Source organism: Moschus berezovskii, chromosome 27, assembly GCF_049115385.1.
Source record: "Moschus berezovskii isolate FMDL1 chromosome 27, NW_MosBer_1.0, whole genome shotgun sequence".
In the NCBI taxonomy this organism is placed as follows: Eukaryota; Metazoa; Chordata; class Mammalia; order Artiodactyla; family Moschidae; genus Moschus; species Moschus berezovskii.
The window spans coordinates 35698528-35713999 of NC_142486.1; the positions used below are offsets into that span (position 1 = coordinate 35698528).

A 15472-nucleotide genomic window follows, 5' to 3' on the forward strand; every position below is an offset into this window, starting at 1 on the left:
ATAGCCTATGGGGTTGCAGAGAGTTAGACATGACTGAGCGATGAACATTTTCACTTTCAATGGGTCTTTTTCAGTTATGCTAATACATGAAAATGAACCTATTATATATTAGCGCAGGAAGCTCAGTTCAGTGCTCTGTGGTGACCTACATGAGTGGGATTTGGGGAAGGGAGGAGGGTCCAAGATGGAACAGAGATACATATGACTGATTCGCTTGGTTGTACAGCAGAAACTAACATAACATTTTGAGGTAACTATACCCCAATAAAAATAAATAACATTTTAAAAAGAAGTTTTTGCTCCCCATGTGTGTATACAGATTCATTTTAGATGCATAAACTGCATAGACCTGTATGTATAATCAATTGTGTTACAGTCAAGGCTATGGTTTTCCCAGTGGTCATGTATGGATGTGAGAGTTGGACTGTGAAGAAGGCTGATCGCCGAAGAAATGATGCTTTTGAACTGTGGTGTTGGAGAAGACTCTTGAGAGTCCCTTGGACTGCAAGGAGATCCAACCAGTCCATTCTAAAGGAGATCAATCCTGGGTGTTCATTGGAAGGACTGATGCTAAAGCTGAAACTCCAATACTTTGGCCACCTCATGCGAAGATCTGACTCACTGGAAAAGACTCTGATGCTGGGAGGGATTGGGGGCGGGAGGAGAAGGGGACGACCGAGAATGAGATGGCTGGATGGCATCACCGACTCAATGGACATGAGTTTGAGTGAACTCCGGGAGTTGGTAATGGACAGGGAGGCCTGGCGTGCTGTGATTCATGGGGTCGCAAAGAGTCGGACACGACTGAGCGACTGAACTGAACTGAACTGAATGTATATCATATCAATAGGGCATGTGATTTGAATCTTTGAAATATATATGGTCACCAATAAATTATACAGATAGAAATGATTTATTGGTAAAAAGAAAAAATGCTATATGCCGGACTTCACATGTTTGAACGCGTTGCATTCTCGTAAGAACCCTCCACAGTGGATATTATCGATTATCTGCATTTTATATAAAATGTAACTGAAGCACAGAGAGGCTGCGGCTTTCTGAATGCCTCTCTTAAACATGTTCATATACAGACAGTTATGTGTTTACAGTGTAAAGATTAAATGTTTTGTAGACCGGCTGAGATGGTATTCAATGCTAGCTAGTCTCATTATTTTGTTGTTGCTCAGCTGCTCAGTCATGTCTGACTTTTTGTGATGGTATGGACCCTAGCCCTAACCCTGCCAGGCTCCTCTGTCCCTGGGATTCTCCAGGCAAGAATACTGGAGTGGGTTGCCACGCCCTCCTCCAAGGAATCTCCCGACCCAGGGACGGAACCCATGTCTCATGCATTGGCATGCAGGTGTTTTTACCAGCCAGCCACCTGGGAAGCCTAATCTCACTACTTTTTGTCTCAATACAACCTACAGCATTTGCTCCCTCAACACCATTAGTTTTAAAAGACCCTGGGGTGTTTTCATCACAATACTACTTTGCTGCCCCAAATATATTTCCCCTTTGAGGAAGGAAAAAAGAAAATGAAAGTGTTAGTCGCTCTGTAGTGTCTGTCTCTTTATGGACACCATGGACCTTAGCCCACCAGGCTTCTCGGTCCATGAAATTCTCCAGGCAGGAATACTGGTGTGAGTAGCTATTATCTTTTCTAGGGGATATGCCTGACTCAGGGATCAAACCCCAGTCTCCTGCATTGCAGGCAGAGTTTTCACCATCTGAGTCACCAGGGAAACCCTTTTGCAGGCATATACCAGTGATCAAAGCAGGTCAGAGTCAGAGACACATCCTGGTTCCACTACCCTAATTTTCCAGGAGGGTGACTAGGACACACTATATCAAAATAAGGCTGGTTCTCCTAGGAGATGCTTCAAAAGTGCCCTGGGGCCAGTTGCTCCTAGTCAAGACCAAATTTCTATCCCTTAGCACTGCCAAAAAGCAGTGAGAAATGGCTGCCTTTGGTCTGACATCAAACATCAGGTTGAATCTTGAGTGATTGTACAATGAGTTTCATATCCTTCAGAAAAGATTGTGTCTTGTGAATTTACATACATATCTGTCAAATATATAATTTATATAATATGGAGTATATAGTATATATGTGTGCACACACACGTATCATCCAGTAGTGAATAAAAAACAAAAATAACCAAAAAAGAGTGCTGTTTTTCGTTCTTGAACAAAAATAGCTTTTTTATCTCTACCCTAGAGAGACTATTTTTTCAGTCTTAATCCTTGACTTTAAGTGTGAAAAAATAATCACAGGTTGTCATGAGAAAGGGTGAAAATATGCGTGGATATTCCCAGGTGGTTCCGTGGTAAAGAATCTGCCTGCAATGCTGGAGATGCAGGTTCAATCCCTGGGTCGGGAAGATCCCCTAGAGAAGGAAATGGCAATGCAGTCCAGTGTTCTTGCCTGGAGAATCCCATGGACAGAGGAGCCTGGCAGGCTACAGTCCATGGGGTCGCAAAGTGTTGGACATGACTGAGCACGTAGGCACCCCTGACTGCAGCTGGCAAGGGACCCCAGTTTGACCCCTGGTCTGGGAACTAGATCCCACAGGCCATAACTAAAAGACCTGTGGCAGGTAAATAAATAAATAATATTGCTTTAAGAAAAGAAATTACAGATGAGCTGAGGCTCTGACTACCTCCCAGGCATTGTCTGTAGGTATAAAGCCTGTGTACCCACCTGGTATCACCTCATCACCTTCTCTTGGCTGGTGAGCTCACCTCTGCCCGCACTTCAGGTGGACAAGGGGAGTGGTTGCCAAACATGGGCATACATTGGTCAGGTCTTCTGAGAAACCGTTTCACTTCTGCCATCCATTTCTATTTTCTTGACACTTCACACTAAATATATGTGCTTATTTCTATTTTAGAGAAGGACCTGATTTGGAAGAGTCTGATGTAAATGACAGCTTTTGTTACCACTACTTGCTGTTCAGTCATGAGTGACTCTTTGCCACCCCATGGACCAGGCAGGCGGGTTCTTTACCACTGAACCATCAGAGAAGCCCCTATCTCTACTTATATCCTCTGATTTGGACTTGGCTGGGACTCAGCTATAAACCAGCATTTGCAAAGATGGCTATTCTGGGGGAATGGTGAAAGACAGGGAAGCCTGGTGTGCTGCAGTGCATGGGGTCACAAAGAGTTGGACACGACTTACCAACTGAATAACATCATTTCCCCCCTCACCATGTGCCAGGATAAAGCTGGGGACTTCTTTTTTAAAAATTAATATAACCTTACACATTTCATAAGGAGAGTACTAGAAGCCCAAGTCCACCACAGCCATCACCACCATCATCAATAATGAGAAAATTTCTGGAAGAAGATGCAAGCTTCCAGGTCAACAGTTGCTAGACATGACTTTAGGCAAATCATTGGACCTATGACACCATACTGTCTTCATTTGTAAAATCAGGGTACTGTCTTCAGAGGTCAATGGACATAGAGCAGTGGAAGCTGATGTAACTTGCACAGTCCCCTGTATATGGAGTATACAGAGAAGGGCACTGGATATACTTGAAATGGTATAATTCACGCTATGAAGACAACTGCCTTACTCAAATTAGCTTTTGGTTTTTAGAGTTAAGACTTCTTGGTTCTACAGTCGAATGTTGAAAGTTCCCATTGGGCCAGGAGAGCAAGGATGCCCGTTCTGGACTGTCGGACCTGACACTTGCCTGATGTGTGGTTTAGACACATTCACCTCTTTGGTCTCAGGGTCCTCACCTGTGAATGATAAGCTTGCAATTTACAAACTGTTGCTATAAGCCTGTTCCATAGATTGCTTTGTTTATTCCATGTGCGTGTGTGTTAAGTCACGCCAGTCGTGTCTGATTCTTTGCAACCCTATGGACCTTAGCCTGCCAGGCTCCTCTGTCCATGGGATTCTCCAGGCAAGAATACTGCACTGGGTTGCCATGCCCTTCTCCAGGGGATCTTCCCAACCCAGGGATCGAGCCCGCATCTCTTATGTCTCCTGTATTGGCAGGTGGAATCTTTACCACTAGAGCCACCTGGGAAGCCCTATTTATTCCACATAACAGTATTAAAAGGCAAGTAGTCTTCTCATCATGAATTATGGAGGAGGAGCCTAAGGCACAGAGCTTTGGGTTAAGTTACCCGTGACTGCAGGGCATCACAGTGGTGCAGACGAATCTGCCTGCAATGCAGGAGACGCAGGTTCAATCCCTGGTTTGGGAAGATCCCCTGGAGAAGGGCATGGCAACCCAGTGCAGTATTCTTGCCTGGAGAATCCCATGGACAGAGAATCCTGATGGGCTCCTGTCCATGGGGTCACAGAGTCGGACACGACTTAGCAACTGAGCACTTAGGCACCTTTGACTGCATCAGTCAGAACACCTGTGTCCACACTCCATATTTTAAAAACTTTTGTATGCATTACCAATTTGACAACAGTGTTAAGATAACTAGATGAGATAGGATTAAGATGTTATTAAGAAGGACATCCTTGGTGGCTTAGTGGTAAGAATCCACCTGCCCGTGCAGGAAACACATGTTTGATCCCTAGTCCAGGAAGATTCCACATATTGCAAAGCAACAAATCCCGTGTGCCACAACTACTGAGCCTGTGCTCTAGTGCCCGGGAACTGCAACTACTGAGCCCACCTGCTACAACTCCTGAAGCCCGTGTACCCTAGAGCCCGTGCTCTGCCAACAAGAGAAGCCACCCAGTGAGAAGCCTGTGTACCACAACTAGAGAGTAGCCCCTGCTTGCCGCAAATGGAGAAAAGCCCACAGCAACAAAGACCCAGCACAACCAACACTAAATTAATTTAAAATACATATTTTGTTAAGCAAATGGGGTCGATAATCCAACCCTGGTGGGAGCATTAAATAACTAAAGGAAATAAGGAATGTATTATTCTTGATCTTAGTACAGTGTGTGTGCTCAGTTATGTCTCTTTGTGACCCCATGAATTGTAGCCCACCAGGCTCCTCTGCACATGGGATTTCCCAGGCAAGAATACTGGAGTGGGTTGCCATTTCCTTCTCCAGGGGATCTTCCCATCCCAGGGATCAAACCAACATCTCCTACATTGCAGGCAGATTGTTTATCACTGCACCACCTGGGAAGCACTTGATAAACATCAACTCTGCCACTTACTATGATGATTTTTTTCCCTCTTCTTACAAGCCTCCCTCATTGTTGTCTGGATAATTAACAGCTTTGCCTGGGTGCGTGCATATGTACTAAGGCGCTTCAGTCGTATCTGACTCTTTGCGACCCCCTGGACCATAGCCCGCCAGGCTCCTCTGTCCATGGCGTTCTCCAGGCAAGAATACTGAAATAAGTTGTCATGCCCTCCTCCAGGGGATCCTTCCCACCCAGGGATTGAACCCACGTCTCCTGCATTGGCAGGCCGATTCTTTACTATTAGCGCCACCTGGGAAGCCAGTTAACAGCTGTACTAAAAACTTAATAGACATTAGTAGCTGTTTTCTTGAAATGTAAGGTGGTTTTTTGATTGTTGTTTTGTTTTAAACCAAAGACTGAGGTTTCCACAGTGGGGAAATAGCTCAGCTTAGTTCTGTTTCTTTCCTAGACATCTGTAGTTGGTTCCACTGACTTCTTGGGAAAGATGGGTGAGGAAGAGAAGTCATGTGACCCAGCCAGTCGGGTCCCTTGCAGGGTGCCACCTGGTCTACCCGTGGCAACAAAGCCTGCTGCTTACCTGGGCAGCTGCACCGCCTGCCCCCGGTGGGGACAAGAGCAGCCTCGTGTGGACATGACGAATCCACTCTCCCAGGAAACACACAGAGGCCAAAGAATCAGAACACCAACTCACATGGACCTTTTCAGACTAAGCTTTTATTTTTTTGATATTACAAACCAGTTTTCTTTATTCACAAACCACTGTAAGTGATATAAACACTAATTTCTAAAGACAGATATACACATTTTCTGGGTTTGCAGATTGCGTGAGGTGTGTGTTAAGTCACTATATGCCACACATGATAGTAATCTTTTTTTTTCCATAATTCATAATAGCAATAGTTATTTAGATAAATGAAAACATTCCAAATAAATACCATTTAAAAAAATCCAAAATGTCTGTTTACATCTCTGACATACATTTTAAAATGACTTATTGGCCTCTTGGAGGAGTGCCTGACAAAAGAGTCTGTAACATCAGGTGGCACCCACTTGCTCTAAATGATTTGATTAAAACTACATACAGTCATGGGGGAAAGTACAGCTCATCAATGAAAATCAAAACTGCAAATTAATTGTACTTGAACCAACACAGTAAGAATTCTATGTTTGTGATTCCAAATACAGTGCAAATTCTGGATTTTGAAATCTGAGACACATGGGAGACTTCGCTTGATTCTCCCAAATCCCCTGTTCCTTCTACCTCATCCCACTTTGGGGTCTGATGCCGAAGCATCTTAATATGTCCTTTCCCTCAAAAACATCAACCAGGCATCTGCTGTCATAACACCTTCTTCCACTTGGGGGAAGATGAGAAAGTCTCAGGGATGCCATCAAGCACCCTCTCCCCTCTTCCCTCCCCCACTGGCGAAAAGAATATTTTTCTCTGCTTTTGGCCGCTAAGCAGCAGTTTTTTCCCCCATTTCTCTCTCTCTCTTTTTTTGTTTTTTGTTTTTGCAAGATCACAGTGATCTTAGATAGCGAAGCTACAGAAACTCGGTTTTCAAATCTTGTGAAACTTTATTGATGGTTTAATATCCAACCGATCTTACTGCATGCACATTGGATGACAAGAGAAAAGCTGGATCACAAACACTTTTTTTTTTTTTTAAGTTTTGTCTGGTTTTGTCTTAAAGCAGAGTTGTCACAGCGGATTGGCAGGTTCACAGCAGTGAGTTGAGAGCTTTACTAAAGTGCGTGCCATATGAAGGCCTGCACTGCACACATGGAAATTGTTAACTATGGCAGCAAAGCTACTGGGGACGACTTGCTGCAGGATATATATATATTTTTTTATTTAAATACAAAAACAGGAAGGTCCGTGACAGATACCCCAACTGAGATTAACTTTGTAAACAGAACGACATGAAAAGACTTCGAACAGAAGAAGTATACAGACAAACTGCAATTTTTCGGATGCGTCATTTTGGCCCTGCTTCCGAGGTGGGGGGGAGGGGGTCGTTCTTTAGGGGATGTTGAGGGTGGACCTATTTTTTTTTTGCTTCCTTTTGACAAGTGTCCTGGGCCTTGGAGACAAAAAAAGAAAACTAAAGATACTGATTTGAGAGAATCCTTGGGGATCGGGGAAAAAAAATGGGAGGGCGGGCTCTCACGGACTGAAAAATTGCAGGTTGCTTACACAACACAGTCATGTTTCAAAAAGTACCAAGCGGATGAAAATACCATGATTATCTCTACCCAATGATTGCAATACTTGTAAAATGCTTCTATAAATCCGAATATGATTATCATGTAATTCCATAAAAATTATACGTCTTGTCTGTAACAGTTGTTCTACGAGGCTAAAACTAAAGCTTCGAAAGACTGTTTCTAGAACTTAACAACGCCACTGCACAGATGTAAATTTTATACATTTTTTTTTTCACTGGTACAAAGAATTTAAGTTTTTATTACTTTCTTTTTTTTGGAAAAAAAGAAAAAAATAGAAACAGTGCTTTTTATCACCTTTTTATTAATGTTATTTTTTTCCCTCCCATAATATAAAAGTCAGCAATGATATCAATAATTTATTATACTGGAAGAAATATAAAAAGAATGCTTGCGGATGGCCTAACTAGCAGTCTTTTGCCTAAATAACTAGTGGCTGGTTAAGAAGCTGAATACTGCCGGGTGGAATGGTTGTAAAGGGTGGGTTTGCACAGCTGCATTCAGCTTGGATGCACAAGTGTTTCTAGAAGCATCCTCTTAACAACCTAACCTTTGGCTTGAACTGACAGTGAGTAACTTAGAACCGTTGCTATATGGACGTTGGTGCAGTGGGTCGTTTAGATTCATCAGTTACTTTTTTTTTTCCCTTTCAGCCAAACCCCAGTCCCCACCCCCTGGGTCCCTCCCACCCTTCCCATTTCATAAAATAAAATAATGCGGATGCAGAAAAGAACATGACTCCTGTAGTCACTTACACTCTTCCCCAACAGCTGATAACCCCAGTAGCTTAATATTCAGCATATATAATTTCATTGACAGAATACAGCACTCTGGATATGGCCCTATACCAGTGTTTAGTCATAGCTAGCATCTCTCTAGATCAACCACAAAAAAAACTGCCTACAGCCAGCAACCAAACTACAGAACCTTCAGAAATGAAAGACCCACAATATTAAAATACACAGAACAAAATATCTGAGGTATAAGATAAAAAATGTAATTTTTTTTCCTCTTTTTAATTTAATTTTTTTTTTTTTTAGATGCTAAAATGATGCACTACTGCATGTATTGCAATACCCAGGCCTCGGAAAGCTTCCTTTTTCCCCACGTTGGAAGGTTTTTTGTTTTTTTTTTTAATGGTTTTTGTCATTTAGTATGGAGCAAAACGGTTGTATCCCCCTCGGTATATACTAGCCTGCAATGAAGAAAGAACGAGACCCACATCGTCAGCATGGCTCCTAGTCTTGGCATCAGTCAAGGGTGCAAAAGCATTCTGAAACAAAGCAATTTAAGGGGTGTGTTTTTTACATTTTCCTTTTGCAACACGTGGATCATCAAAAAAGACTACTATGTGAAAAAATAGACACTTGGAAACAACCAATATGGAGGCGTCCCCTACCCATCCCGGGTCCAGTTTTTAGAGAATTGAAGATAGTGCCAAGCCTGACCTCTCCCCACCCGCCAATCGCTCCTTACAAGGAAAAATCCCTGTAGAACCAAACTTGAGCGGCCAGTCCTGGGAGCTATAAAGGACTCTGAAACAAATGGGCCGCTGAAGGATTGATGCTGTCTCTTAGGGTTGGCTTGTTTGGGTCACTAACAATACTGTGTGTCAAGGGTACAAAAGCATTCTGAAACAAAGCAATTTAAGGGGTGTGTTTTTTACATTTTCCTTTTACAACATGTGGATCATCAAAAAAAAAAAAAAAAGGACTACTATTTGAAAAAATAGACACTCAGAAACAACCAACATGGAGGCGTCCCCTACCCATCCTGGGTCCACTTTTTAGAGAACTGAAGATAGGACCAATCCTGACCTCCTCCCCCCATAGCTCCTTATAACAAAAATTCCCTGTAGAACCAAATTCGGGCGGCCAACCCTGAGCTAAAAAGGACTCTGAAACAAATGGGCCGCTGAAGGATTGATGCTGTCTCTTAGGGTTGGCCCGTCTGAGTCGCTGATAATAACGTGCTCTGTTGGGAAAGGCTCTGTCTACACTCAAGATGTTGCATGCTGAGGACTTACTGAGTGTCGTCATTCAACCCTCTTGTCCAACACTTTCCCCAGTGGACGGGGTATTGAAGTGGAGTGGCTGAATGTGAAAGTGGATGAACGTGTAAGTCCACGCTTTACTTGACTCAGCTGGACAATCTGTATGGAAGGTGCTCTTGAGAGGGGCGTTGTGCAGATGAATTACTGGATGTCACTGAGCTTGTGCAAAAAATGATAGGTTTCCCAATTATGGAGGAATGTCTACCGCCAACCTCCAGGGAATTGCCTAGCCGTGGTTTTAGACGGCACTTAACTATCTCCTTTTGTGAAAAGTTTTGGCGATGCCAATGAATGCCTCTGGGGCTTTATCTTTAGGAGAAGAACTGATCGCCTCGATCTCAAGCAGAAATCTGCATGCCAAAAAGCTTTGTAATGATTGCATACGCTCTCACGTGATGGGCACGTCTTACTGTACGCTTTTAGTGCATAGAAGTTTGAACGAGTACAGGCAAGTTCACCATCCCTCCCCTTTCACCTCCCTTGTTGCCCTCCCCCCAAACCCCTCCCCCCACAAGAAAAAAAAAAAAAAGAAAAGACAACTCCCAAACTGCTTCCTTCTAATTCCTTATGTACTAGGCACACACACAAAGCGTGCCTCTCTCTCTATTTTCTTTCCTGGGCGACTATGACTTTAAACATGAATTGTAATAGGGGAGGAGAGGCAGTCAGATTCTCAGCTGCCTGACAGCAGAGGCCTGGAACTGTGCAGCTTAGCTCCTCTGAGGTCTGTGGTGGGGCTGGAACCTTGGGGCTATGTGAATGAGCAGCAAGGGAGGGAGGGAAAAAAAAAAGAAAACAAAAAGTTCTGCATTGACACTGCATTCCGTTAGTGATGGATTTCATTATCAACATGACTAATTATTCCATTAAGGTAAGTGCTTTGCTAGGTGAGACTTGCAAAATGAGAAATATAATAACTTACATGCACGACATTGCCAAGAAATTAAGACATTTATCAAGTTTACTGGGAGGATTAATGTGGCATTTTTTAGCTGCTGTTAGCACAAGAGACAAATTCAATTAAGGGAAAGTGAGAGGACGTCAGCCGTCAACCCATCCTGAGGTCCCAGCTGGGGGAAGGGGCGGCTGGGGGCCGGGGGAGGGGGGCAAGGAAGAAGTGAGGAAGAGGAGGAAGTGGTACTCACCATGGCACCAACGCCGTAGGTGGGGGCTGGAGCAAGTGTGTGGTGGTAGGGGTCGGTAGCATAAACTCGTCCGTAACTAGAAGGGAGACAGAGGGGAAGATTAGGCCATAATATGTGATTACGAAGTAACAATAACAACCGTAAAACACAAAATACCAAGACAGTGTGGAGGGGCCCTATCCATCTGGAGAAATAAGAAACACAATCCAATCCGCCACATCACATGAGAAAAGTCCATCCTATACAACACATTCCTGTGTCCACTTAACATCGCTGGTGATAAAAGTATGTGGGGGCTGTGTGTGTGTGTTTCCTCTCTTCTCATACAACCCTCCAACTGGGTTGGAGACAGGCAACAGCTTGAAAGAGTGGTTTTAAGAAAGCTAGGAACCACAGAGGACCCATTATAATCAAGACAGATTGTCCTCTTTTCCTAACAAAGTTGTCACCAATCAAGTGCGACAGGGTGGACCAAAAAGGACCCCACTCTTTACAGTTAGGATCCTACATGTCAGAATGGGAAAGAACAGATGTATCCAAACAGAAGCATCCTTGAAGGCTTTGTGGGACCTCCCTCCCGACTCAAGAATTACAGCCTGATTTGATTTTTGAGTCTATCACCTCAGAGCTTCGATCTCATCAACCTCTAGCCAGGTTCTGGGAAGGGATATATTTTTAAACAATATTTCTTTTTTTAAAAAATATGGATCATTCAATAAAGTCTTTATTGAATTTGTTACAATATTGCTTTTGTATTATGTTTTGGTTTTTTGGCCATGAGGCATGTGGGATCTTAACTCCCTGACCAGGAATGGAACCTGCACCGGAAGGTGAAGTCTTAACCACTGGACCACCAGGAAGTTCCTTGAACAATATTCCTTGATGACATTTCCTTATATCTGAGGATTTTTTCCTCCTCCCTCTATCATCCTTCTTCCTCTGCCCTGACACCCAGCACAGGCTTTAGAAGAAAAATGTAGAAGAGATGGACACCTAATGCATTGGATGAACAATGCAACTCATCAGATATTAGAGCTCAGAGAGATTGGGTCATTTTCTCAAGGTCACAGAACTAGACGGAGTCAGAGCTGATCCTTTAATCTCTCAGAGCAATTCTCATGCTCTTTCCATGGTTCCAAGTACCCTTTCTTGAATGGCCTGCCAGATATCTTGTTGAGAGAGTTTGAACACTGCTGTTTTGGTAATGATCACAGCTGAGATGCAGGCGAGTTTAGGTGAGGGTCTCTGGAAGCAAAGCCTGAAATGGAGATTCTTCCGCCCCTGATTTGTTGGGGGCAGGGTGTTTAAGAGGAGGGAGAGGCAAGCAGCTCAGAGAAAGGGAAAATAGAGAAGCAAGGGTGTATCAGTTCTGAGCTGAAAACTAACTTCTCCCTAATGCTGAGTTGCACCCCAAAGTTGATCCCAGCTGGAGGCAAATGGGTTGGCTTTTTAATGCTCTTGTTAGTTAAGCATTAGCTGTAGATTTCCTAGAAGGACAGAGGATAAACTTTCTAGTTGCAGTGATTCTTTGGGAGAGGGTAAATCTCTGCAGAAAGAGGCAGTTGGGTACCATTAGCGACCAACATTCACAGTGGCTAGGGGAGGGGTAAACCAGCCACTAGATGGGGCTGGTGTGAATTATCAATGGCTTTTGAATCTTGAACATTCCTTTAAAGAAGGAAGGAACAAGGCAGGAAGAAGTCATTGGTCTATACTATCAACCTTGGGGTCAAATTTGCATTGATGTCATTCTTCTCCTCCCCTGTCTTTCCCTACTTGTCTTCTAATCTTCCTTCTCATAGTTGATGGGTAAGAATGCACTAGATGGATCTCACATCATGAAGCCTGAGAAGGAAGAACCAGGGGGAAAACCTTCTATCTCTCAGGCTCTGAGTTAGACTCCAGATGGAAAAAAAGAGAAGAGTATACTAAGCTTCTGATTCTCGGAAAGATTGAGGCAGGAGGAGAAGGGGAGCAGCAGAGAATGAGATGGCTGGATGGCATCATCAAATCAATGGACATGAGTTTGAGCAAACTCTGGGAGATAGTGAAGGACAGGGAAGCCTGGCGTGCTGCAGTCCATGGGATTGCAAGGAGTTGGACACGACTTAGCTACTGAACAACAAAATACTAAGCTCTCATTGGACAAGCTTTACTTCCGAGCCCTCTGCTTGTTTCAAAGGTCACTGAGCTCAAATCATCTACACGAGTCTTCCTCCTGATCCTCAAAAGTGTCAACACTCAGCATTCTCCTAATCCCCGAAAATGAACAGCTGTTTCTTTTCTGAGATGAATCTCTCAGGGAAACTAACAAATAGGTAAGCCCTTCTTGCTTTCATTCCTTGGGATATCCTTTGTGACTCTGACTCACTGAAACTGCCTTTAATCAAAGATTCCCCCTCTCTCAGGGAGGAAAAAAAAAGCAGATGTATGTCCAAGACAGGGTGTGTTAAAGCAAGAAGAATGATGACTTTTTGAAATAAATCTTTTATTCATGGAGGTTACTCGTGAAACTGGGGCGTTTACCCCTAATTAGAAGTAGCTACTAATAGGGAGAAAAGAACATGATGGATGACTTTGGTGTTGATTTTCATTTCATGAGAAAATAAAGTCTGTCATGGATCTGGAGGGGGAAAAAAAAAGTAATAGGATTATTTTTAATGTATTTTCAACTGGCAAAGCTGGTTATAGGAACTGGCTATAAATTGCAAAAGTGAACTAAAAATGCTTGGATATTTAATAAAGGATGCCACAGCATGCTGTTCCTCCAAAACAAGTGGTGAAGATGCTAATTCAGAGCAATGATTAGTAGTTTTTTTTTTTTTTTTTTTTAATTTGGGGACTGATTTTGCTGTGGCAAAAATGTCCCGTTTTGAGAAGACAACAGAGTGGTGGTCTGAATGTGAAAAGGTAACCCCCCACTTTTCCTCTCACATCCATTAATGGTCATTCTTATTCATCGATAACTCTGGGCCTAGCATCAACCTCCGCAGAAAAATCAAGGTAACGGTTTGGCAGTGTTCCCTTCCAGGGCAGAAGAAAAAGAGAGCAGCAACGAGCTGGTCCTCATAAATGAGCAAGCTCCTTTTTGCTCCTCAGGGTGACCTCTACCTTCAGAATCCGATGGTTTTATTATGATTAATAAATTTCATCTCCACAGAGAAAAAGGGACCATGTCAGCTCAAACTGAAAGCAAGGAGGCTTCTTTTCAAATGCTAATCTCGAAACACACCCTTCCGTGACACCACCGTTTAGACACAAGGTTATCAGGGAAGATGTGGACTGCAGCTCCACCAGGGCTGCAGGGATGCTGGCCACACCAGGGATGTCGGTCCTCAGAGCTGCTGGGCGAAGCCCAGAGGAAGTGGTGCGGTTCCCAGGGACCTTGGCGGGAAGGATGGGGAATGCCCAGTGGACACCACGTGGGGACAGACCCGCGCCTGGAGTCACGCCGTGGACCAGCCATCCCTGCCGAAGCAGACAGGCGTACAGTCGGGCCCGATGCTCGCTGTGGCCCCACAGCCCACCGGTCAGAAATTACGGATGAAATCTGAGACATGTCCACATCACTCATGCTATCACCACCCTGACATAAACCGCTGGTATTTCATCAGAACCAAATCAGAAAGAGTCATTTATATCTGTATCTGTCTATCTGTCATCTGTCTGTCTGTCTGTATCTATATCTGTCATCTGTCTATTTATCATCTATCACTTGTCTGTCTGTCTATCATTTATCACTGTCTCTATCATCTGTCAAGCATCTATCTGTTTCTCCATCATCTGCCTACCAATTATGTATCTATCTATAGTCTGTCTATTATCTATCTGTCTAGCTGCCTGTCACCTATCTTTCCATCTACCTAAACATAAATATAAACCTGTATCAACCTAATCATACCTAATGCCCTTGCTTAAAATCCGTCAATGATTTCCCACTTATCCTAGAATAAAATCCAACTTGCCTGAGTCACCCATGCCCCGCTCTCACCCCGCCACCTCTTGCTCATCAGGACTCCCAGGACACGGGCAAACTCATTCTCCCCTTGGGACCCTGGCCGTGCTCATCTTTCACCTGAGCTGCTCCCTTTCATCCTTGACCTCTCAGCTCAAACATCAGCTTCCCAGCGCTGCCTGCCTCCCTGACCGCTCTTTCTTAAGCATACTTTCCAACCAGAAAGCACACTTTCTCTATTTTCCACTTTCCCTATCCTTCGCATCATGGAACAGATCTCCATTCATTTTGGTGACTTACTTCCCGACCTGACTGTATATCTGTGCCCCTTCTGGAAATACAGCCCCCCCCACCCCCAGGGGCTGGGCTGAGTCTGTCTTGTTTCCTCCTTTCTCTCCATTGTCTAGCACAGCACTAACTATGGGGCAGGTGAACGAGGGAGCAAGCCAATGCCACTTGTCAAGTGAAGGAGGGGTAGGAGAGACAAGAGGCCTGGGAAGACCCTGGTATCCACCATAACCTTTCTGTCAGTAGCCATGATCCTAGGAGCTCTGCTTTTTGAAGATTCTACATCACCTGCTCCCAGAGACAATCAAAACACTTCAAGATGCTCAGAAGAAAAGTTCCTTGAGTCTCAAAATACACAGTGTGTTATTTCCCATCACCCCTGAGAGTTCACAGAGGCCAAGTGGCCATTAAGTACATCACTCCCTTCTCCAGGGGATCTTCCTGACCCAGAGATTGAACCTGGGTCTCCTGTACTGCAGCAGGCAGATTCTTGACTGTCTGAACCACCAGGGAAGCCCAAGTTCATTGAAGGGAAAAAAACAAACAGTCAAAGTGAAACAAGATAACTGCTCTGCTGTCTAGTTTGCTGTAGCTTAAGGCCATCATGAACCCTCCTCTGTTTTTGACCTTTGCGACAAGAAAACCAGGAGGCTGGCCTGCCCTGC

The 15472-nt window shown here is 44.0% G+C and overlaps 1 protein-coding gene across 9 annotated transcripts in view; it reads right to left on the bottom strand.

Moving 5' to 3' along the window:
* Positions 1–5840: 5840 nt before the first annotated feature.
* Positions 5841–15472, bottom strand: part of RBFOX1 (RNA binding fox-1 homolog 1) — a 411330-nt gene continuing 401698 nt past the window's right edge. For 4 of the 9 annotated variants that reach the window (XM_055409439.2, XM_088833069.1, XM_055409441.2 and 1 more), the window contains 2 exons: positions 10565–10640; positions 9948–10170 (listed from right to left, as the gene is read on the bottom strand). In XM_055409439.2, coding sequence (XP_055265414.1) covers positions 10023–10170; positions 10565–10640 — 224 coding nt within the window. In that variant the 3' untranslated portion in view covers positions 9948–10022. Of the gene's footprint in view, positions 8640–9947; positions 10171–10564; positions 10641–15472 lie in introns of those variants that run through there. The other 5 variants (XM_055409444.2, XM_055409440.2, XM_055409438.2 and 2 more) reach the window with 3 other exon arrangements.